A 26,315-nucleotide genomic window follows, 5' to 3' on the forward strand; every position below is an offset into this window, starting at 1 on the left:
ATACCGCCCCATAGCCGAAGCTCTCTGGGCAGTTTACAGTAACTAAAAACAAATACAATTTAAGATACATCTTTTAAAAAACAATTAAAACACAATTTAAAAATTTAAAACAATATAAAATATAAAATTTAGGGCTTTATATGGTAGTACTAACACCTTGAACTGGAGCCAGTAGCTCAGAAAGTGCAGCACTTTCTAGACCAATGACACATGGTCCCAACATGCTGCCCCACTTACCAGCCTAGCAGCATTTTACACTAGCTGCCGGCTCTGGACCATCTTCAAGGGCAGCCCCACATACAGTGCATTACAGTAGATCAGACAGAAGGTCACCAGAGCATGGACACCTGAGGTCAGGCTATCCTGGTCCAGGAATAGCTGTAGCTGGCAAATCAGCCTAAGCTGGGCATAAGCACTGCTAGTCACAGAGGTCATTTGAGGCTCTAGTGACAAGTTGGAATCTAGGAGTACTCCCAGACTGCAAAGTTGTTCCTTAAGGGGGAGTGCCAACCCTTCCAGAACAGGTTGTACACCTAATTCCCCGACATTGGAATCACCTACTCACAGTACTTCTGTCTTATCAGGATTCAAACTCTGTTTATTGGCCCCCATCCAGTCCTTCACTGCTTCTAGACTCCTGTCCAACACCTTCACATCCTCTCCTGATTTTGATGGATTGAAGAGGTAGAGCTGTGTGTCATCATATTGATGACACTATGCTCAAAATCCTCGGATGACAGTTCCCAACAGTTTCATACAGATATTAAATAGCATAGGAGACAGAATGGACCTTTGTGGGACCCCACAGCCCAAAAGCCATCAAGCTGAGCAACAGTCTGCTAGTACTTCTTTCTGTTAGCAACCTTGCAGGTAGAAGCAGAACCACTGTAACCACTATATCTCCAACTCCCATTTCCTTCCAGAAGAACACCATGGTCAAAAGCTGCTGAGAGGTCAAGGAGAACCAACAGAATTACACTTCCCCCGTCTCTCTCCCAATAAAGATCTCCAATCAAGGCAACCAAAGCTGTTTCAGTGCCAAAATCAGGCTTGAAACCAGACTGGACTGGATCTAGATAATCTGCTTCCTCCAGGCGTACCTGCAGCTGGCTGGCTAACACCCTCTTGACCACTTTGCCCGGGAAGGGAATATTAGTAGATGATAGTTTTCTAAAACCTCTGGATCCACAGAGGACCTTTTGAAGAGAGGCTGCAATACTGCCTTTTTCAAGGCAGTGGGCATAACTCACTTCCATTGGGAGGCATTGACCACTCCCTGGACTCATCCAGTCAGTCCCTCCTACTACCAGCCATGATGGGGAGGGATTGAGAGAGCACATGATTTTCAAAAGGCTTTGCCAATATCTTACAAGCTTACCAGCTACTGACTAAAACTCCCTGTTGATTATTTTTCACAACAGAATTATTCTTCCTTGTCTCCTGCCAAGGCACCTGAAGGGTAAATGTAACCTGATGGGTGTGAGTTGCTCAATGGGAGTGCTTACTTTAGGTCTAACCAAAGTTATATGTGGGCAGAAATGCTTCCCATTTGTCAATCTGGTAACCCTACCCTTGTGCAATGCTGTCAGGGATTGTATAACTACATTCCTGGTTGGGTGGGGCAGACAAAGAGGCACATGGTGAACTGGAGCATTGTTGGGTCTACATCTGCACTTTTCCTCTCCCAATTTTATGCCTTCTGTTATCAATTGTACCAAAGGCTAATTGCATTCACTTAGATACTCAGATCTTCTGGGCAGGTCTCCATTCTCGTTCTTTGTTCTTTGTAATTTTCACATACCTGTTCCTGGAGCATAAAGTGCAAACATCTCCCCTTACAGAAGCCTTCATTTCCAAATCATTTGTCATTCCTGCTGACCTATCAACCATTCTTTTTCTTTCCTGCACATGGGGTATACAAGCCATCAGGGATCAATACTGCAACAGGGAATTATATCTGACTGAAGTTTTGTTTACAGGGCACGGTGTGCTTTAACGTGATGTAATCTGCAGAATCTGTGTGATACACAGATATGAATCAGCACAGCTCTTGAGTTATAGATCTTTAAACTAAACTGGATGGAAGGAGCTTCATCTCTTTACTGCCCTGGGGGCATCATGCACAAACAGGCATAACAGAGTCCCAATATCATATTATTTATTTATTTATTTATTTGTATTAGATAGATAGATAGATAGATAGATAGACAGATAGATAGATAGATAGATAGATAGATAGATAGATAGATAGATAGATAGATAGATAGATAGATAGATAGATAGATAGATAGATAGATAGATAGATAGATAGATAGATAGAAAAAGAATTTGGAGTGCCTACCTACCACTTCTCAATATCACCCCCACTTCCAGGGTTCCAAATTCATGTTTTGGGAAGAAGCTGCATGGGAGGTAATTTCAAGCACAGAAGCAGTAACCTGGAACAGTGTAATACATCCACCTTGCAATTATTTTCTCTATATGAGATTGGCTAAAGACTAAGCCACAAATCAGGAAGTCCCTGATTCAAATGTCACCTCTGCCATGAACCCACTAGCTGGCATTCTCCCTCTTAGGGTTCCATCTGCAAAATAATAACATGAAGCACTTTGAACACTTGAAAGTGCAATACTAATGTCAAGTATAATTTAACCACTTTTAGAAGCAACTTTTTTTAAAAAAGAAAAGGTACCTTGTTACACATATTTGTATGTAATGTGTCATTAGCCTTCAATTTGCAGAGGAACAAAATGTGCACAAAGAGCTCTGTGGCCTCATGGGCAAGCAGAGCAGATCCCATCTTTGCACTATTCTTCAGTTGTCTGTCTGCCTGTCTCTGACCCCCTCCCCTTCTACTGGTTAATTGCTCAGTTACACTGTATTTGCGCACATTTTTCAGTAGTACTACTGAGATTTCAACCAAAAGGGGAAGAAGTCTCTACCAAGAGGGTAGTTGATAACCCAACCCATCTATGCAACTTAAAGAACAGTCCATTTATCCCTTGGGCAGATGAAAGGAAAAAGAAATGCAATTCAGATAAAAAGTATGGGAAGGAGTGTGTGACACAAGACAATGGTACTGTGAGCAACATGAACAAGAGTTAAATATATCCTGGCTGTCTCCTACGCGCACACACCCTTTATAAGGGTTCTGTCTGGACCTTTTTCTGTTCCTCCTAGATTTCTTTTTGAATCTTGGGCATGACTGGACAGGAGTGTCCCATGCTTCCAGATTAGCACTTTCATAATCAACTATAATTATAGCCAGCCCTACACAGCTTGAGACCAGGATACCTGAAAGACCATCTTATCCCTTATATACCCAGTTGATCACTGCACTCCGCAGGTACCATCTTATCAGGCGGTCCATTCCACACAACATAGGAAACGGACCTTTAGTGTAGTGGCACCTACCTTTTGGAATTTCCTCCCTTTTAATATTAGACAGGCGCCATCTCTGTTACCTTTTTGATGCCTACTGAAGGCTTTCCTTTTTCAACAAGCCTTTTAAGTTGAGACCTTATTCCAGTCTGAGTCTGTGTTTGAATTGCTTTTTAATACGTTTTTAAACCTTTTTTCTTTTTAAAAGATTTTTAAAGCTTTTTTTAAAAAATGTATTTTAAAGTCTGTTTTTATGATGTTTTAAAGTGTTTTTGGTGCTTTTGTTTGCAGTCCTGGGCTCCTACTGGGAGGAAGGGCAGGATATAAATTAAATAATAATAACTATGTGTGTGAGAAACTGAAAGAAACAAGTACTGTATGGTCTATGCAGATAACCCACTCTGCAAAACCCATAAGCTGAACTAATTATGCAGTAGTCCCAGTCTAATTGGTGGTGTGACTGAACAGAGAGACAGTATAAACTTGAAGAGCTGGTGTGGCTATGTCCTTTTCCCCAGGTCAAGAAGGCTAGAGCTTGGGAGAGGGTGGTTACTTCAGCAATGAAGCAGCTCACACTGGAATCTTGTGTAGGCGCTGGAGGCTTTATCCCTTCCTGGCTGTCAGCCAGGCACTTATCCAAGTAGATGCTTACATGTACGCCTCCCTTCCCTCACATAGCCTCACATGTAACTAGCTGGGCACATCATCAGCGGGTTCTCTGACTGATTCTGAGACACACACCCAGTCTTTCCCAGGGCCACAGAAGCAAAAGAGACAACTTCTGCTCCTGTTGCCCTGGGAATGATGAGGGGGGTCTGAGAACCAGTCAGGAACCAAGGTAGCTGGTGCAGGGACCTACAATCTCGGGACAGGAATATCTGAATCCATTAGCTCTTCAAGATTACTAGCAGCATGGAGATCAGAAGAATCCTGTTCTCCTTGTCCTTTCATGAAAAGATGCCAGTTTCAAGGTCTGGCAGGGCAGAACCCTGACACTTAGATATATTTAAGGGTATCATTTTCTTTAAAATACGCCTATGTAAATACACCCCAAGTTAACTGGTTTTAGTCCCTTAATATACAACATTTATGTCATTCATGATGCCTCCACCTTGTAAGATTGAGTTCTGGGTGATTTATCTATAGCTGTCTTGTGCTGTAGCACTAAATTATAGTGGGTAGAAAAATTCTGCAGGAAAGAGCTAACTTTCCTTAGAGTTCTTGTGCTACAGTCACTATTTAGATTATGCTTGAAAACAAGCTAGTTTGATTCAATAAAATTCCAGATTTCTAGCTGGATTATCAGGGACTGGCTGTCTCTTCATGGCTTGTGGATGTCAAGCATGCTGAAGCAGCATGTTTAACACTTTTTTTAAAAAAAAAAAACACCCTCAACCCTTTGATGGAATTACTTTCGAAGCCTATTTGAAAATGTTTCTGGGGTTAGTAGTAGGATGAGAAGAGTGGTGATTATGTTGGGGAGAGCAGATGCAATCCAAACGCGACTTCGCCAGCTGCCCATACTGCCTGGTGGCAGTGACCAGGCTGAAGAGCAGAGTCTGTATTTTATTGTCTGTTGCTTCAATGATAGGTAGGGGTGTCCAGGGAATTTCTGTCAGGTTTGCTTTGCCCAGTTTCTGCTTTCATAATATAACACTCCTTATTTAATAACAAATGCAGAGTTTATGAGAGTTTATTGCTCGCTGAAGGAAATAATTACTTCCTGCAAATAATTATATAAAAATGAAGTCACAAGAACAGGCCAGTTGTCTGGGAAGTGACTCAGTGAGATGGTTGCAAGAAAAGCATTGGAAAAGATCTCAGCAGTAGTACTTCACTAGACCTCCGTTTTGGCTTTCTGAAATGAAGAATAAACATACATCTTTCTGAGCCGACCCAACACATAACTGCAAAGGAACAGCAAAATTGGCAGGACCGATATCATCCTTCACACATTCTTGAGATATCTTGTCTTTTTAACACCGTCTGCGGAGCTCTTACTCGGTTCTATCAGTTGAAACATTCAGATAACAAGAATCTAAGGATACCTTAATATCCCCCAAGTTGCTTTACACTGTTCAACTAGTGCTGGTAATTAATTACAGACACAGGGAAACTCACAGCTCTTAAGAATGTAAACTCCCCTTTTTGGTGGTGGAAACAGCCTCAGTACTTTTCAAGGAGAGGAGGATGGAAATGTTCTGGGTGAGAGGAAAGAGGAATGAATTTAGTCACAAATCTCAAGAAGGAAACATAATAGCACAATCTATACTTGTTTTCTCAGAAGTAATACCCATTGAGTTCAGTGGGGCTTACTCCCAGGAGATACAGGATTGCATCCTAAGGTAGTAGCTAGGTATTCCTAGTTGACTTTCTGCTTTCACTGTCCACATTCTTCCATGAATATCTACATTACATGTTCCCTTAAGCAACTGAAACTTGCCACTCCCGTTCTGATACTGGGGGCTGGGGCTAGGGTTGGGAAACAGAATAAATAATGGCTTCTAGAAGAGGTAAAGGCAAACTTAATAACTCATGTATGTCCTGCTTTCTTAGAATGTTTTAACTGTAACTGGTTTTAGAATGTTTTAAATTGTTTTTAGAATGTTTAAATTGTTTAGTTTGCCACCCTGGGCTCCTTTGGGAGGAAGGGTGGGATATAAATTTAATAAATAAATAATACAAATAAGTAATCTATGTTCTCATAGACGAAATAATTCCATCCTCCCAATTCTACCTTACAAACCGCAATTCTTTCTTACTATTTTATATGGAATGACCTTAGTTGTGTTTTTTCTGTTCCTTGAGAAGTGCTCATGATAGTCACTGTAGTGTCATTGCTAGTACCTTGGAAAGAACAAATACCAAACTGAAATCAAGAGGCAGCCTCCTTCTTGAGCTCTTTCTCAGGAATAGGTTCTTGTGTTGGTGCTTCTTCTTGATAATCTTTATTATGCAGCTATATTAGCCTTGCTTCATCATATTTTCCCTTTCCATATAGATGCCACTTTAGGGCATTAGCCCTGAGTGTGTGTATGTATGTGTTTTATTTATTTAGATATTTTCATACTGCCTTTCATGTGGTATCCCGCATGATGTGGCATCACTTGACTGAAGTAAAAAGTTAAAGCAGCGAGCACATGGATTGTTGGGAGAAGAGTGTAATTTGGCCACAAAAGCTCACACAGAAACTCATAAGGAGGACAAAACATGATCCCTCCCTAATCATTGACCAAACTGTTTTGATACAGGAGAATCTGTTGCTTGCGTGCTTCATTTTAAAGTTCTAGGGCTACAAGTATTAAATCAACCCCCATCAACTCATATCCAGTTCCATTCCTAAAATGATTGCTCTGATCCCAGATAAGTTTCGATGCAAGCACTCAGGATATATTCACTAATACGCAAAAAAACCTTGCGGTTTAAGAACCATAAATATTTCTATCAAACATTAAAAAGCATGGAAATTGGGCAGCTATAGCGAATGCACCAGGAGAGCAGGAGACCTGCACTCCTCTCTGAGATATTGCATTGCCCTACACATTTGTCAAAATGCAAACACAATTTGGGTTGGTCTTTCACAGTCCACTCCATGTGTAGGTTGGAAGAATTTGGTAACATGCCTCTGAGCATATGGTGAGTGGTGGCAACACCTGCCATTTCCAAAGATGGAGAATTATATTTTTGTATGTTTGTTGGTGTTCTTCTTACTTTGCTTCATTCCTGTGTTACTATTGTTTCTACAAAGAATCTAATCTAGAAATTTTTATTTCTCTCATTCATCCTAGAAACCTGTGTCAAATTTATTTTTATTAATTTCAAAGCTTTTTTATTGGTCAGTGTCATATGATGGGGAAGACAGCCTTTTGTGTTTCAGATCGGAGGTTATGGTCTATTTCTATTTTGGGTGCATTAACAGTTGAATCTGAAACTGAAGTTTGATGTCAAATCAGACTGATTACAATATGTTGCTACTTCAGCAATGACTCTAGCTGTTGGAAAAAACAAACTTAACCTACCCAAGATGCATGTTTTCAGCCTGCAATGTTTAAACCACTACATTTAAGGTAAAGGCAAAGGATGTGTTTTGGATTACCAACCACCCAAAGTAGCACGAGCGCCGCTACCACAGTCATGGAGGCGTCGTCGACCTCACCTTCCTCCTCCGGCCCTGCGGTGCTTTCCTCGCCGACGTCGTTGTTGCCGCTTCCTCTGGTGCCTCTGTTTCCTCCAGCACTGGTGCTGCTGGGCCAGGCCAGGTTGTGGGAGGAGGAGGCAGCCCACCTGCACAAAGCACCCCTGGCTGAGCTGCTCCTCTCCCGGCACCATGCTGCTCTGGTGTGTTGGCTGGAGGCCCGCCTGGGCTGCGGGGAGCACACCATCAGCCTTGAGCAGTTATGTGAGGCCCTCGACGCCCATGCCAGGCCCACCCAGGCTGCCGCCGGGGCAGGGGGAGGAGCCGGAGCCGGAGGGGAAGCCGCTGCCGCCACCGCCGAGGAGTGAGCCTGGAGCAAAGAGATATGCTATCAAGATCTCATTTCATATCCAGCCATACCAAGGGCATGATGATAGCACAGTGCACAACAACATGAAATATATCCTAGGCAAGTAAGTGCTCCATGACTAAGAAGTCCAAATGCCAGGTCAACTTCACTCACTTTGGAACGTGGCAACAAAATCTTGCTGGAGGGTCAAAAGGATAGGACAGACCCTTGTGAGGCTTGCATAGAACAAAAAGGACATTTTTTTCTTAATAAATAATGTTATTTGTTATTTAGTTTAATTTTTGTAAATTGTATTGCTTTTATTGCTCTATTTTTATATTTGTGTTTATTTTTCTTTGTAAGCCGCCTCGAGGGCCTTTGCCCAAAATGCGGGGTATTATTATTATTATGATTATTATTAATAATAATAATAATAAACTTAGAGCACACCTAGAATTTTGCTAGAATATATTGCACCTCCCACTGTTTTACCTTGTGGCAGGTTGCCAAATTCTTCCAAGCTACACAGGAAGTGGATTGGACTGTGAAAGACCAACCCAAATTGTGTTTGCATTTTGACAAATTTGTAGGGCAATACATTATCTCAGAGAGGAGGTCAGGTCTCCTGCTCCCCTGGTGCATTCACCATAGCTGCCCAATTTCCCTGCTTTTTAAAGTTTGATAGAAATATCTGTGGGCTATAGGTACAGTCTTAAACCATAAGAGTTTTGTGTGTATTAGTGAATTTCTCTGCTTTTTAATCCAGGAGGTAAGAAATGAGATACTGTGCAAGCTTGCTGAGAATGGATTGATCATTTGCTCCCCTGCAATCATGCTTAGGATAGGTGAAACTGACCACAGGGGATGGGGAGGGGAGGAGGAGGGAGGGGAGGAGGGGGAGGGGAGCAGGAAGGAGGAGCAGGGGAGGACAGGTTTGATCATTTGCATGTTTATTGAGTTCAGTGGGATTTACTCCTGTGCAGTCATGCTTAGGACAGGTAAAACTGACCGGCGGGGGGGAGGGGGGGATGGCTGGAGTGGGCAGGGAAGGAGGAAGAAGGAAGAGGGGAGGGGAAGGAGGGGAAAGCCAGGTCTGATCATTTTGCATGCTTATTGAGTTCAATGGGATTTACACCTATGTAATCATGGTTAGGATAGGTAATACTGACCATGGGGGAGGAGCGGAGAGGGAAGGAGAAAGGAAGGGGAGAGGAGAGCAGGAAGGGGAGGGGAAAGGAGATTGGAGGGGAGGGGCAAAGGAAGGGACAGGGGAGGACAAGTTTGATCATTTGCATGCTTATTGAGTTCAGTGGTATTTACTGCCCTGCAGTCATGCTAAAGATAGGTGAAACTGACCAGGGGGAGGGAGAGGGGAGTGGGAAGGAGGGAAGGGAAGGGAAGGGGCAAGAGGGATAGGAGGGAGGAGAAGGGAGGGTGGGTTTGATCAGTTGCATACTTGTTGAGTTCTGTGGGATTTATTTCTGTGCAACCATGTTTGAAAATGGAAATGGACTGCCTTCAAGCTGATCCTGACTTACGGCAACCCTATGAATAGGGTTTTCATCGTAAACGGTATACAGTGGTTGTTTTACCATTGCCTTCCTCTGAGGCTAAGAGGCAGTGACTGACCCAAGGTCACCCAGTGAGCTTCATGGCTGTGTGGGGATTTGAACCTTGGTGTCCCAGGTCGTAGTCCAACACTGACCTGGGGGAGGGGCAGGGAGGGTAGGAGGAGGGGCGGGGAGGAGATTGGGTAGGTGGGCACTGGGCAGAGGGGAAGCCCCTTTCCTTTCCAAAAGGAAAACACTGTGAACAGTATCACTGTTTTTCAGCGTTTTCCCCACCTTTTTATTCTACAGGCACATGTAGCCTCCCACCAAAAATTTAAACCAAAGCTGTCCCTGACCACATCCACAACAGGCCTTTATTTCACTTTAGACAGTTATGGCTTCTCTCAAAGAATCCTGGGAAGTGTAGTTAGTGAAGGGTGCTGAGAGTTGCTAGGAGATGCCCTACTCTCACAGACCTTCAGTCAGAGCTGCTGACTGTTAAACTAGTCTGGCTACTGGAGCTCTGTCAGTGGAATAGGAGTCTCCTCTCAGCACCCTTCACAAACTACACTTTCCAGGATTCTCTGGGGGAAACCATGACTGTCTCACTGAAATCAAATTCTGGTGTGGGTGTAGCCCCCTGATTAGGCAAGCCCAGCAGCTGTGAGTCTGGTTTTTAGAACACTGACAGTTGGTTCTTACTGAGCATGCCCAACATTATCATTCAGCTCAATGCAAAATTTCTTAAATTAATTAAAAATCAGGAAGGCATTTTTTTAACTTTTAAACAGTAGAAGATGAAGGTCAGAGTATGGGGCATGGTCAGTAACAGGATTACAGGTACTCTGTGGCTGATTTTTAATGAATTTCAACAGATTACGAGAACTGTGACAGAAAAAAGTCCAGAAGGGGTCTGGTTTTTTTCTGTCTTTTTAGACTTTGAACTCTCTATTCTCTCTGACTGTTTTGTGTATCACCATGAAAATTTACAAGGTTGTTAAGCAAGCATTTCTGAGTTCAGGACTATAAGTTTTGTAAGGTTTTGTTTTGAAATGAGCTTATGGGAAGCATCAGAATGCTACGCTGGCTATAGTATACAGCCACTCTTGTGGCTGTATAATCCCTGGCCTCTCTTCCCATGACTGAGCTATAGGAAATGTGTGTTCTTCAATAGTGCCTGGCATGTGTTAACTGCCCAGTCTGTCTGCTTTTCTCAGTTTAAAGAAGGGCAGGTATCCCCCACAGAAATTAACAGCTTTAGAAATTTCCCTGAGCATCTGTCTCTGTTCAAACTATTAGACATAATAGTGGCTGCCTCAGTAGAACACCGCAGCTGAGAGAATACCTTACTATCAGCTGCTAAAGCCTGCAGGGGTTAGCTGGCTATGAAGCCAGCTGCTTGTGGTTTGTATAGTGATGGAGCTGAGCTTTGAGCTGAGAAACCAGGAGCTGTAGAACAAAACCACAAAGCTTCAGTTTTGGAACCCAACACAAGGAACAGGATGCTTGTATTTAGAAGGCATTCAGTGTGATAGCGCATTTAGGTAATGTTGATGGTCCTAGGATAATACAAATGGAATAGTTGAGAGTATCATCCATATCCAATTTCCCCCAAGTAGAATCTCTTTTCAAATCCCAATGTGCCCAAAATAGATGAAAAAGTAAACAAAGTGCAGAGCTTGGAAAAGTTACTTTTTTGAACTACAACTCCCATCAGCCCAATCCAGTGGCCATGCTGGCTGGGGCTGATGGGAGTTGTAGTTTAAAAAAGTAACTTTTCCAAGCTCTGACAAAGTGTACCATAGTGAAATGACTGCACAGCTAATAGCTCTGCAAGTGAACCCAGCCACATCTCGGTTCCATCTGATAATCTGTTTTGAGTAAGGGGCGTTTTTTCCTTACCCCAGATATGACAGAGGTTCTATCTGCACTATACAGTTAAAGCAGTATTATACCACTTTAAACAGTTGTATCTTCCCCAAAGAATCCTGGGAACTGTATTTTGTTAAGGATCTGAGCATTGTTGGGAGACCCCTATTCCCCTCACAGAGCTACAATTTACAGAATGGTGTAACAGTCAGTCCCTCTTCCCAGGGAACTCTGGGAATTGTAGCATTGTGAGTGGTATGATACTGCTTTCGATGTATAGTCAGATGAGGTCAGAGTCTGAAGCTGAAAGGAAACTTATTCACCAGCGCTCTCCAACAGGAAGCAATGGGGGTGCAAAAGTCTATTCCACATGTCTCTAGAAGTAAACTTGTTGATGGTTCAGAAGCAATAAGTTATATAAGTCATTACAGCACTAAGAACAAAATTCATACACACATTTTTTATGTATGAAGTTTGCCAGCTCATCGCACACTGGCTCTGGCTTGCATGCAGATGTTCTGGCAACAAGAGAAGACAGTTAAGATAAACCTAGAAAATTTCATGTTTAGAAAACTTCTTGTAACCTTTTCTTTGCTGCCATCTGCAAAATGCAAATATTTCAGACTTTTGGGTTTTGTTTTTAGATGTTCCAGAGTCACAGGTCTGGCTCCTGGGCATAAAGAAAAGCTACAGGAAGCTTTCCTAACTAACAATGTTTAGTTAGCAGTTGTTTAGGCCCTGGAACCTGTATAGAACACAGAAGGTACTTTAATCCAATTTGTAAATCTGTATATAAAAAAGCAGTCCACCTGCTTCAGTTCACACATGCATACAAAGCACTGCAGTTCATGGTTCTGAGTCATGGGTCCTTCTTATTGCATTGTGGATTTGGCCAAAGTCCTCCCATCATTCTGGGGTTGCAAACATGGTGCCCATGGGTGCACCGGCAACCTTAATTACTTCCCTGGTGCCCATGAGCCCTCTGTGCTCCCTCCTCGGTGTCCCCATCATCATGATGTGTCAAGTTATATAGAGATGAAAGAGGAAATTGGAAAACCAGCACTCTTTCCCACTGCCTTTCAGCTCTATGTACTTCTCAAATCTCAGATCAGCACCCAAGCTGCCAATCTAAGTCTTGCATAGCACATACAGATGAAAGAGGAAGTGGGAAGACTTAGTTTCAAGGCAGTCAACAGCTGAACAGAAAGCAAGGTGACACAGAAGGTAGGAGGGAAAGGGGGGTATAAGGAAAGAGGAGTAATCTGGGAGATGGGGGCATGAGTGAACAGGGGCATGGAAGAGAAAGTGGGGTGCTGCGGTAGTCAAGAGGGAGAGAGAGAAAGAAAGCATGCATGCGTGCACATACTGTAGCTAGTAAAATGGATCCTCTTGAAATTGCATAGTTTTCCACGGGTTTCCCCTGAAACCACAACTGAATCACAAATCATATATTTTCCCAGCAACTGAAACTTAAAAATCATGGATCCATTATTTTCCAGCGCTGCCATGGCAAAAAACACGGATCCAAGGCACAGATCCTTATGGATTGTTAAAATTTCAAGGGATCACCTCAAAACCACCATCAAATCATAGATCATTTCTGTGTCCACAGTTGTGTTCTATGATTTGTTCACTGTTCTGTTGTCATCCTATGTAAAAAAAAATGTATCCATTACTTGTATCAATGTTTTTGTTGTGTTGGCAAGCACTAGATCTGTACTTTTACTGTACAGTCTCCTAATGTAAGCTTTAATTTGATGGGGAGTTTTTGAGAACCCTATGTAAAAATTCATGACACTCTAATTTTACTGGATCCAACTTTTATCCAGATGCCATGAAAAAGCAAAGAATATGCATGTGCTTTCTCTCTTTCTGGTCTGTTGTGAGGGGCAGGGAGCGTGACCAGGGGATGTGAGAAGATAAGTGATGGGGAGTGGGTGCCACGGCCTTTGCAAAATTCCATATGTACCCACAGGCTCAAAAAGGTTGGTGACCTCTGCGTCATAGGTTCAAAATCAGCAAATCAACCAGCAGCAACAAAAGTTCTCTGGGCAGCTTATAATACAAGTAAAACAATTATTTACAAAATTAAAACCATAAAATCTCAATACAGCCTAATGCTAGGAGCAGAAAATAAAATAATATAGTAAAACTCACAGCAGCACCAGCATCTTCTACAGTTTTTGATTAGTTATACTATCCAAACCTACCTGTTTTAAAAAACTGCAAGGCTTTTGTTGGAAATCCTATATACCCCAACATAAGATTAAATCTCTGTCTACATTCTCCCCATTTCTTTCTCTAAACTACTGCTCTAGAGGGTGTTCACACACATGAAGCATTTTCTACATAGATATTTTACATGCAGGAAATATGTCCCCTCCAGTGCATAACAAATGCTCATGTCTGTTTTTCATGCCTACGTGTGGTTTGTCCTACTGCCAACTCGGGCTTTCAGGTGCACGTACCTGTAGCAAATGACAATTGCAGTTTCTTTCACAGCAGTGATATTATAGAAAAACTGGTTTGTGTATTAAGTCACCTTCTCCACTTTCTCCTTCTGTCCACTGTTAATCAGGGGATCCAATCAGGGCCCATGCACATCATGCCAAATTCTTGCCTTTGCATAAATCTTCATTGGGTCCTTCAATCCTGGGCCCAATTTGCTCAGCAGCAACCCAGTGGAACAGGAAACAAAGCATGACCACTGAAAAACCAAAACTCAAAGCTGTAACTGAAATGAATACATTGATTTATTATACAAAGCTTAATAGTAATATAGAACTGATAAAATAGAACATAAAACAGTTTAGCACCTGTTATACACTATCTACCAACTGATGCTGTTATGCCAGTAGGAGATCATGACAAGTCTTTTTCCACATATTTTCAGGCCTCAAGGCAGAGGCTGTAGCTCAGAAGCAGAGTATATGCTTTGCATGCAGAATGTTCCAAGTTCAATCCTTGGTGTCCCTGAGTAGAAAAACTCCTGTCTGAAACCCTGGAGAAACATTGCCAGTGGCATCTGAGCTAGATGGACCAATGGTCGACTCAGTATAAGGCAGCTTCCTATGCTTCTCTTTATCCCACTTGGCAAGGAGGAGGTGATACTTCTGCTAGTCTTTGTTTTAATGAAGACTGTTTTGTCAGCTTTAGTGTAAACATTTTACCCTGGGAAGCAGAAATTGCTACTAATCACACATTATATGAAAGTTGTTTTTATTTATTTATTTATTTAAATAATACAGGAGAAAGTCCAAGTAGGGACAAATTGCTTAAAGTGGCAACTGACAATATAATAAATTGGTAAGTTCGCTGAGGGAAACCAAAAAGTAAAGCTGAAGACTTATTTTCAGTGCGAAATAATTATATAGGGAAGTCTTCAAATTTTCCATGGTAAAAAGTTGCTAAATTTCTATAGTTATATTCTGCACATCTGTGAGTCTGCCCACCTTCTACTCTTGAACTTCTATACTGGCAGGGTTGGATTGACAGAAAGCTGCAAGAGAGGGAAGGATAATAGGCAATGTTTATGTTCTCTGCACTGTTTTACATGGGCAAGAACCACACCCCAGTGCCCCTTTTCCCTCCTAGGAGCTGCATGGGGGAATATTTCTGCTTTCCCCTGCTTTCAGGAACCATCATTGTCTTTGCAACAGCAGCTATTACACAAATCTGTTTTAAACTGCCTGGAGAGCTTTGACTATGGGGCAGTTTACAAATGCAATAAATAAATCCCCAGGATAATCTCTTATCTATTTGTATACCAAGCAACCAATACACCCCACACAGGAAAATGGCACAGACTGATGCTTAACAGAGCTAGACTGCTAACATAAATGAATTTGGGTATACAGAGGAGACAACCAATCAGCACAACTTACTCCCTGGAGAAGCACGGTTTCTTGTTGAATCTAAGCCCTTTCCACATGCATGAACAATGGATGCACATCAGGGAAAAGGAAGGCTCCATGCCTCAGCTTACGTCCTTTATACTGTCTGATAAGGTCTCTTACATGCAGCTATATATGCAGGAATCTGTTCCCTGTGCCTTTGAAGGAAACTTCAAAAACAGGATTCCTGAGCACCCACAGAAGAATCCACATACAATTCTACAGAAGTATTTTCAGACAGTACAATGAACCTGCGTACATTGTAGATGGACCTGCTGCCACAATGTCCCCTCCTCTCCCCCACCCCCACTTCACATGTGTTCATATGTGAAAAAATGTCTGGAAAAAGTTATGCTCTACTCAACAGCCTTTCCCAACCTGGCATTCTCCAGATGTTTTGGACTATAATTCCCTTCAGCTACAGCCTGTGCAGTTGCTGGGGCTGATGAGAGTTGTAGTAAAAATACATGGAGGGTGCCAGCTTAGAAAGGCTACTCTGCAAGGCTGGGGGCAAACAAAGCATGAAAATTTGGTGCACAACTCTCTGGGCTTAAGGGTGGAGGGCTGGATAGCAGGTGAGAATCTCAAAAGAGGAAGAGGAAGCAAGAACCAAGGGAAAGAGAGATAGGGAAAGTCAGCAGGAGAGGAATATTGGAGCTGGGGCTGAAATACGCCTATCCATTAACCTACAGGCCCTTTTTATGCCCACATTTCCATGTACTTAACTGTTTGGGCATTTTGCTAGTTAATCATTAAAAGGTAAAGGTGTCCCCTTACTTATAGTACGAGTCGTTTCCAACTCTTAGGGTGACATCTTGCGACGTTTACTAGGCAGACCGTATATATGTGGTGGGATTGCCAGTTCCTTCCCCGGCCTTTCTTTACCCCCCAGCATATGCATAATTAAAGCCTAATATATTTTATGATGCTTGTTCTTTTAAAACAGGGGTGCTTAATCTGTGGCCTTCCAGAAGTTATTGAAGTAAACTTCTTATCATCCCTGGCCATTGGCCATAGTGACTGGTTCTGATGGGAATTGCAGTCCAATAAGTAGGGCCACAAATTAGCCAAAAAGCATAGTTTTATATGTCAGACTGCAGACTAGATAGAGGTAGGCATATTGGGAACTTCTGGGAGTTCTTGAGCAACATCCAATCTCTGTTTCATATTGAAACATTAGCAGGTTTCTAGATCCACTGAAGGTTATAAATATGGAGTAAGGAGTAATAGTGAGATCTAACTAGTGCTGTCATGCTCCCTACTGTACACAAGTCTTCAGAAGAGAAGGGTTTGATGGTCCTCTCCAAAAATTCCTATATGACATATCCTAATTATTTTCTGAAATTCATAATATGAACTGACTACTTGTGAAAAAATACTCAAAAACTGGATTAGGTACTGCAGGGAATTGTACAATTGAAGGCTCTCTGTAATTGGAACTGCTTGATTCGTCTCCACTAATCTTTCCTCAACGTGGATTTTACATCAAATAGCTAGTTTTCCCAGGGGCACCATAAGAAGCACAGTCCAAGCTACAGTAAATAAAGATACATAATCCATTTTAGACATGAGCCGAGAGCCTAGTTTCCTCATCTGTCAGGGTTCTCCCTTCCTTGGATTTATGAGGTGTTTCATTCTGCAGACATTCAGTTTTTGCTATAGTTCATGGGTGCAAAGGGCAGGGGGTCTGTATGGTTCATTGTAAGAACAAGATAAATATATTAACAGTGTTGATGGTCAGTCTAGGGAACAGCCATGCTAGAGATACTTTTCTATTGAAGCTTGGGTTGAGATTCATCTTACTCACTGTTTTGAGAAAGCAAAAGTCTGATAGTGGCATTTTAAGTGAATCTGGGCATATCTTGATTAGTTCTCACATACACTTCTTTATACAGATCACCTACTTAATCAATTGCTGGATATAAGCAGAACATGTGCGATTATTGCTATCCATAAAATCTTTGACGTATGGGCATTATCGTGGGAAGAATGTCGCAAACCTCCAGTCTTGAATGCCAAGCTCAGAAACTGTATAGTGATTGGTGTGGATTTAAATTCTACTAGTAGTTCTCTCACCTTATTTACCCTGATATGCATTTCCCTTCTATTTTCCTGCAATGTCCCAAATTTCCCAATTATGAAGTATTCCCCCCAAAAAACAGAAGGCGCAAAATGGAGAGTGGGTGCTAGGTCTGTGTATAGCCCGATTAGTGGGTAAAGTCCCCAAAAGTCTTGGTCATAAGTTTAAAAGCAAGCACCGAACCATCTATTATGTTTACAATTTATTTTATTTTCTCATTGCTGTATGTGTAGCATTTTTCAGAACAAGTCTTATTTGTCTTGGATTGTAAATCAGATGTGACCTAACAATGGCTGAAGTTGGAATATGGACGGAATGTATCTTAACGGCCCAGGAAAGAATGGCTGGAACAGACCTATCATTTAAGGGTGTTTTTTTAAGAATTGCCTGCCCATACCTTGGCATAATTCCTCATTAGAGGCTAGAGTCCAGAGTACATTCATAGTTTTGAATTCCTTCCTACAGAGCTGGTGGGTTCAAATGAAAAATGGGATTGTAAAATTATAGTATGTGAGTTCTCTAACCATTTGCCTTTTCATTTCTACAGAGTGCCTCTGATGGCTTCTGGAAGTCTGTGGCAACTCATGTTCCAAGAGAGCCTCATGAGATTCGTATCCTGAATCCATATTTCATTCAAGAGGCGGCTTTCAGCTTTATTGGCCTTCCTTTTAACAATGGCCTGATGGGCAGAGGGGTAAGTATGCAGGAAAGCTTACCCCCAAGATGGCACTTGCTTTCTATTGTGCTGCTAATGGAAAACAAAATTTGAAATTAATTCATTATCTTGTGTTCCTTTCACAAACCACCACCTATCTAATGGAGGTTGTAAGTCCTCTGGTTAGGGACTATGTCAGTTCTGTGTTTGTGCAATGTCTACCATGCTGGTGCTAAATGTTAGATAGTAGCAGTAACAGAAAATAGAAAGGCAATTAAAATGATAAAAATACATTTCACAAAAGTGATGTTTCACACAGTATGTATATCAGTTGGTCAGATCTGCTTGCATGTGGTATTTGCTTTAAGATGAGACATCATATGATACTGCATGATATCATTTAAGAGATTGTGTACTTATGTGCTTCCATGGCACATGAGGGTAGCAGACTGTTCTCTCTTCTTTCACACGGGAGCATAGTTCATTAATTGGTGAAATGGAATTCCCACAGAATGAATCTTTCATGTAGCTGAGAGATGTCAAGATAAGTTCTGAGGTCTTACTGGGACTTTCTGGGTCCCCAAAATGGTATGCCTCAGTGATTTTCAAGGCTATGGAGCCAATGCTCTTAGTGAAACAAAGGTTCTTATTTGCCATTGACTCCCAACTGCTTGCCACAGTATCAGCCACTTCCTACTTTATTTTTAAATTTGCAGCTTTGAGTGGCAGGTACTGCCAATTAGCATAATATATTGTGAAATTTGCTGCAATGTGCAGGCAAGTGTAAGTAACTCAGTATGGACATTGGAGTGAAATTGACATTTTTGGTGAAAAGCTGTTGCTCCTTGGGAATATCATCTTCCACTCATTTGAGTTTTACATTCCATAGCTAGTATTACATGGACTAGGCTAGTCTCACCAGGAGAAATATGCAATCTGGCCACCTGTTGCTTCTTTGGGGAATACAAACAGGGACCTGCAAACAGCCTGGAACCAGTCTGGAATAGGAGTCTTATAGCGCTGTTTGGCTCATGTCTTGTATAGTGTGGAGAGGATAATTTTTTAATTGGATGGCACACATCCTTGCTTAATACTACTCTTTCTTCTAGCACCTCTTTCAACAAGCCTTTTAAGTAAAGACCTTATCCCAGTCTGCATCTGTGTTGGAATTGCTTTTTAATATGTTTTAAAAGCTTTTTTTAAAAGATGTTTTTAAAGCTTTTTTTAAAAAGTTGTTTTTAAAGCTTTTTTTTAAAAAGATGTTTTATTTTAATATGTTTTTAAGGATGTTTTGTTGTAATGAATTTTAAAGTCTGTTTTTATGATGCTTAGAGTGTTTGCCGCCCTGGGCTCCTACTGGGAGGAAGGACAGGATATAATCTAATAAATAAGTAAATAGGATGTCATAAGCTATTAGAGACTCAAGCAGGCCATTTTCTTCCTCTCTCCATTTTCCTTTTTATTTCTTTTCTTTTCTACAACACCTTCAGCAATCTGTGGCTGAACTTCCCACAATATTCTGTAGGTTGTAGAAGCTCATAGAATCATAAAGTAGGAAGGGACCTATAAGGCTATCGAGTCCAACCCCCTGATCATTGTAGGAATCCAAATTAAAGCATACCTGACAGGTGCCTGTCCAGCTACCTCTTGAATGCCTCCAGTGTTGGAGAGCCCACCACCTCCCTAGGTAATTGGTTCCATTGTCATACCACTCTAACAGTGAGGAAAGTGCTGTTAGGGCATTTTGGCATTGTTGTTATTTAAATCACAAAGTAATATGTTTTGCATATTTAGGGTATCACCTCAGTGTGCAGAACTGCTGCCTTTTTTGGTTTTGCTTCCCAATGGATACACGTGGAATTATCTAAATTTTGTATTGGAGGAGATTATGATGATGATGATTCTATGCTAAAAAGAAATTATAATTATAAATTCAATTCTATATTTTGGGCTTTATTTCTACATCCTTCACTCATCGTCTTTTGATTATCCCGCACTTTGAGGGATGTACCTTTCATTTAGCCAGTGTGTTAGAAATATCAATAAGCACAGGGTGTAAAATAAATTGTGGATGGAACGGAGTTGCTGACTGGAGGACATAGAAAACAGTGTCTCATCTATATCAGAGATACTCTTCATCCTTACACTGGAACTGGTAGAGAAGGAAACTGCCACACAGATATTCCCTAAACTTCTCCAGCTCTTATTTATTTCTGTTACAATATATCCTTTCATTATAAACAACAGTAAATGTCTTTTAAATATTGGGGGGGGGGGGTTAGAGGAAAATTGCCTGACCAGATCAGCTTCATGGTCAGGTATCCTATCCCCAGTATTAGTTAGAATTGTTAGAATTATCTGATTCAAAGGAATGGACAAAAGATACATAATTTTTTAATAGAGCCAGGACAAGCTGCCTCTTAACAAGATTTTAACTCCTTCCACACTTGCTCACACAATATGTTTTGCTTGTTCACTCAGAAAGGTAGATACATCTTTCAAAAAACCTCTTGATTAATATTTTACAAGTGTTTACAGTTAAGATCATTTTTATTTTTATTTTGTATTTACCTGCGTATGTACTCATAGTTCTTTTTTTTAATCCTGGTAAGTTTGTTATCCCGGTTATTTGTAGCTAGTCACAACCAATCTAAAGGTGACGTGTGGAAAAATATTTCCTCATCTCAGTTTTCACTCTTTGCTACACAGAATGGCCCTTGTTCTTTTATACTATGAGGCAGGGAGGCTAGATACTGCCTCTCTGCATTCCTGTTGGGCTTTGTAATTATAAGGATATTTGTCATCTCCTTTCTAAGGTAAACAATCCCAGCCTTTGCAATTTTCCTGTACAGAAGAATCATTCCAGGCCCGTGAGAGTTCATTCCCCTTCCTTTTCTGGTATGCTCCACCCACACAATACATTTTGAAGTATTTTTTTCTGAAACAGGAGACCTGAAATGAATATGCTATGGCTAGGTGGGATTTCTAAAGGTGTGCCATGGACTGCCACAGGAGAGGAATAGGAAGTAAGCTTCTCAGAGATTAAGTGAGTCAGACCACCTAGATACTTAAATGGCAAAGAGTCATGTGATAAATTTCAATCAGTTTACTTATGTAAAATATGGCGGAATAATATCTAGCGATTAGACTCTGAATTAAGAACATTCAACCTTGGTACTTCCAGTTGTTAAAGATAATTGCACTCAAAACTGCTCACAGAGAATGATGAGAAAGCCAAGGATTCTACTGTGATCAACTATTTTCCAAAACAAATCTAAGTAATCCAGTTGTTTAGTTTTTACATATATAATAGATAAAATAAGATGGTCAAAGTGCTCCTTTCAGCTTAAAAGGAATCTTCAGAAGTGGGGAAAATAGATGGAACTGAAGATCAGGAAATCATATTGCTTTTTTTCCTTTTCAACTAGGCCCAGCTTGCTAGATTTTAACACATAGCACAGCAATTCATTGTTTACAGATATGCTGAAAATGTGATTCCATAATGCATAATAAATACCTTAATTCTGTACTTTCTGGTGGTCATTTTTATATCTGTGTTCTGCTTACTGATGTACCTAAGCCTTTACATACTAGTGGCTAAATTCAGACAAAAGGAGGAGTATAGCAATTAAACTTCACAAATACGCTCTGTCCCAGTAGCATATTGTTGTACAGTAGGGCCCCGCTTTACGGCGTTCCGCATTACAGCATTCCACTGATGCAGCGGCTTTCAAGCAGGGGAAAATTCCCCGTTTTAAAGCCGATTTTGCCGTTTTGCGATGTTTTCGCATCATTTTTTCATGACAGGGCCCATTATAGTCTATGGGCCCCCGCTTTACGACGATTTCCGCTTTACGGCGGGGGCCTGGTCCCTAACCTGCAGTATTAGTGGGGCCCTACTGTATTTGTATATTCTTTAGGGTTGCCAGGTCTCTGGTTTTGCCTGGAGACTCTGGATTTTTGAGGTCCTCTCTAGGTCTCCGGGTGAGTCACCTCAATCTCTGGACCCTCGGCTTTCATTTTTAAAAAATTCAGTTTCTAGGTGGTCTAGTTCAAGAGAGATATACCAAAACATCACCCCCCTAGCTTCTGTTAAATTAGCTTGTAGCTGGCTGCTCCAATTCCGCTCTTTCAGGTTTGTAGCCAATAAGTGAAGTTAAGGTTGTGATTGACAAGGGATTTGTTGACCACCAGGCAATAGCTAGACCCCATTGCAAGTCCAGAAAACTCATTTTTTCTTGCTTGTCTGAAAATCTCGTAAACTGAGTAAGTTTATAGCTTTCAGCAGTAGCAGATGTCTCTTTCACTCTTGTGTGCAGAAGATCTAAGTGCCGTATAAGTGGGGCACGCCTGTATGAAGCTTTAATTCTATACCCACTTTTCTGGGAGTAAAGTTGCAATGGTAATCTCATATACCAGGAGTAAACCCCATTGAATATAGTAGGATTTACTTTTGAGTAGACCTGGTTAGGATTGTGCTATAAATCAATGGGACTTTGAGTAAAGATAGCAAATGATTGTGTTTGTGTTGTAAATCTTTCTCTATCCCTCCAATCCTATTATTTAAAGCAATTAGGCAGGGCTTACATAGGTATCACTGCTTTTATTATGTAAGAAACTAATACTGATTTTTTAATGTTCTGCAATGACCAAATGGTTTTGACAATAAACTATTATATGGGGTGTATGTATTTTACATCTCAAGTGTGTTTGTATATGGAGTCTTTCCAAATCCCTGTGAGATAGGGTTGCCGAATGGAAACCAAGGCAGCTCACAACAAGAAATAAATCCTTTTAAAATCCAATAACCATAACACAAGTATAAAAGTTGCAAAACAGCTTAAAGTGGCATGATTCTGAATTTTGGGTTAGGTAATGAAGTTCCATATCACTTGAGTTGCAGTCCTGTGCACCTTATTTATTTATTTATTTTATTTCATTTTTAAACCGCCCATAGCGAATAGCTCTCTGGGCGGTGTACAAAAGATTAAAAGTACAGAAATACAAAATATCACAATAAATAAACTGAAACAAAGAGATTTAAAATTGTAACATTAAACGCTTTAAAATGCCTGGGAGCATAGCCAGGTCTTAACCTGGCGCCGAAAAGATAGAAGCGTCGGCGCCAGGCGTATTTCTTCGGGGAGGCTATTCCACAATTCGGGGGCCACTACAGAAAAGGCCCTAGATTGAGTAACTGTCCTCCGGGCTTCCTGATGGGTTGGTACCCGGAGGAGGGCCTTAGACGCTGAGCGAAGTGACCGGGTCGGTTCATAGCGGGAGAGGTGTTCCACAAGATACTGCGGTCCCACACCGTGTAAGGCTTTATAGGTCAAAACCAGCACCTTGAATCTGGCTCGGAAGCAAATAGGTAGCCAGTGCAAATGGGCCAGAACAGGTGTTATATGCGCTGACCGGCTGGTCCTCGTCAGCAGTCTGGCTGCTGCGTTTTGCACTAGCTGAAGCTTCCGAACTGTCTTCAAGGGCAGCCCTACGTAGAGCGCATTACAGTAATCCAACCTAGAAGTTACCAGAGCATGAACAACTGAGGCGAGGTCATCCCTGTCCAGATAGGGGCGTAGCTGGGCTACCAACCGAAGGTGGTAGAATGCATTCCTTGCCACCGTGGCCACTTGCACCTCCAGAGACAAGGAAGGATCGAAAAGAACCCCAAGACTACGAACCTGTTCCTTCAAGGGGAGTGTAACCCCATCTAGAACAGGGTAAGCATCCACCATCTGGGCAGGGAAGGCATTCACCAACAGTGTCTCAGTCTTGTCTGGATTGAGTCTCAGTTTATTAGCTCTCATCCAGTCCATTATCGCGGTCAGGCAGTGATTCAGCACATCCACAGACTCACCTGTAGAAGATGAAAAGGAGAAATAGAGCTGTGTGTCATCAGCGTACTGGTGGCAACGCACTCCAAAACTCCTGATGACGGCACCCAGAGGCTGCATGTAGATGTTAAAAAGCATGGGGGACAAAACCGACCCCTGAGGGACTCCACAATGGAGAGTCCAAGGAGTTGGGCAATGTTCCCCAAGTACTACCTTCTGGTGACGATCCGCCAAGTAGGAGCGGAACCACTGCCAAGCAGTGCCTCCAACTCCCAACTCTGCGAGTCTCCCCAGAAGGATACCATGGTCGATGGTATCAAACGCCGCTGAGAGATCAAGGAGAATCAACAGAGTCACACTCCCTCTGTCCCTCTCCCAACAAAGGTCATCATACAGGGCAACCAAGGCTGTTTCAGTGCCAAAACCAGGCCTAAAACCGGATTGAAACTCTGTTTGAGTAAGCCCCATTGAACACATTGGGACTAGCTTCTGAATAAACATGCATGCAGGTTGTGTAAATAATAAACATATTTGACTGACATGCTTATATAATTATTTCTTTATACTATGTCCTGACAAGTATCCAATTTCACACTATGGTTGTACATTATTATTTCCTCCACATATTAAGTGTGCCCTTCTTCCTTGGGGTGGTCATGGTCCCCCTCTGTTGATTTCACCCTGAAGGGCAGATTAGGCTGAGAGATGGTGAGTAGCTTATGGTCACCCAGTAAACTTTGTAGCTCATTTCCATTTTGAAAAATTAATTAAAACTTTTTCCATGCAGGCAAAGTTTATGAAGTAGATCCATACTTCCAACTTGCATTTAAAGTGCATGAGTTCCCCCAAAGAATCCTGGGAAGTGTAGTTTTCCCCTCACAGTTATAGTTCCCACCACCTTTAACAAACTGCAGTTCCCATGATTTTGAGATGGGATTCATGTATTATTATTATATTATTAATATTATCTTTATTTATACCCCGCCCTTTTTTCCAAACTGGAACTCAAGGCGGCTTCCAGATAAAAATAGTACATATCATTAAGAACCTATAAAAATATAAAACATATAAATATATAAAATCAGCATTAAAACAGGATTAAACTATTAAGATGTTAAAACCAATTACTCTTAAAAAACTGCAACCCAGTTTAGGAGCATACAAGTAAAACAATAACATACAGCATCCTCTTCAGTCACTACCCTTAAAACCTTCAGTTCCAAAGGCCTGCCGGAAGAAAAAAGTCTTTAGCTGTCGGCGGAAAGACTGCACAGAGGAGGCCATTCTTGCCTCCCTAGGGAGGGAGTTCCAGAGCCTAGGGGCAGCCACCAAAAAGGCCCTATCTCGTGTCCCCACCAGTCGCACTTGTGAAGGTGTTGGGATCGTGAGAAGGGTCTCTCCTGAAGATCTCAGGGCCCAGGCAGGTTCATATAGGGAGATACGGTCTGACAGATAGCCTGGACCTAAACCATATAGGGCTTTATAGGTCATAACCAGCACTTTGAATTGTGTCCGGATGCATACTGGCAGCCAGTGGAGCTGTTGCAGCAGGGGAGTTGTATGGTCCCTGTAACCAGCCCCAGTTAACATTCTGGCTGCAGCTCGTTGCACCAACTGAAGTTTCCGAACAGTCTTCAAAGGCAGCCCCACGTAGAGCACGTTACAGTAGTCTAAGCGGGATGTAACTAAGGCATGTGTCACCATAGCCAGATGAGACGACTCCAGGAACGGGCGCAGTTGGCGCACTAATCTTAACTGTGCAAAAGCATTCCTGGCCACCGCAGAAACCTGGGCCTCCAGGTTTAAGGCTGAGTCCAGGAGCACACCCAAACTGCGAACCTGCGTCTTCAGGGGGAGTGTAACCCCATCCAGCACAGGCTGAACCCCTATTCCCTGATCCACCTTTCGACTGACTAGGAGCACCTCTGTCTTGTCTGGATTAAGCTTCAGCTTGTTCACCCTCATCCAGTCCGCCACTGCTGTCAGACACTGGTTTAGAACCGAGACAGTTTCCTTGGAATTAGGCGGAAAGGAGAAGTAGAGTTGGGTGTCATCTGCATACTGGTGGCACCGAACCCCAAACCTCCGGACAACCTCTCCCAGCGGTTTCATGTAGATATTAAATAGCATGGGGGACAAAACTGAACCCTGAGGGACCCCACAGGCCAACGGCCAAGGAGTCAAACAGGAATCCGCCAGCACCACCTTCTGGGTTCGACCCTCCAGGAAGGAATGGAGCCATCATAAAACTGTGCCCCCAAGTCCCATCCCGGTAAGGCGACCCAGAAGGATACCATGGTCGATGGTATCGAAAGCCGCTGAGAGGTCCAACAGAACCAACAGGGACACACTCCCCCTGTCCAGTTCTCTGCGTAGGTCATCTACCAAGGCGACCAGAGCCGTCTCCGTCCCATAACCAGGTCTGAAACCAGACTGAAATGGATCTAGATAATCCGTTGCATCCAGGAATCCCTGTAGTTGGGAGGCCACCACACACTCTATTACCTTGCCCAGGAATGGGATATTAGACACTGGCCGATAATTATCCATAATGTACTTTAAATGT

At 42.1% G+C, this 26,315-nt stretch overlaps 1 protein-coding gene across 12 annotated transcripts in view; it reads left to right on the forward strand.

Moving 5' to 3' along the window:
- The window catches only part of ST3GAL3 (ST3 beta-galactoside alpha-2,3-sialyltransferase 3), a 362,121-nt gene that overhangs the window by 239,618 nt on the left and 96,188 nt on the right, over positions 1-26,315 (forward strand). For all 12 annotated transcript variants that reach the window (XR_009763520.1, XM_061632682.1, XM_061632687.1 and 9 more), the window contains one exon: positions 17,805-17,951. Coding sequence is in view for 11 of the 12 variants with exons in the window: in XM_061632682.1 (XP_061488666.1) it covers positions 17,805-17,951 (147 nt within the window). In the remaining variant the exon portion in view is untranslated. The remainder of the gene's footprint in view (positions 1-17,804; positions 17,952-26,315) is intronic.

The sequence above is a fragment of the Rhineura floridana genome, chromosome 6 (assembly GCF_030035675.1).
Source record: "Rhineura floridana isolate rRhiFlo1 chromosome 6, rRhiFlo1.hap2, whole genome shotgun sequence".
In the NCBI taxonomy this organism is placed as follows: Eukaryota; Metazoa; Chordata; class Lepidosauria; order Squamata; family Rhineuridae; genus Rhineura; species Rhineura floridana.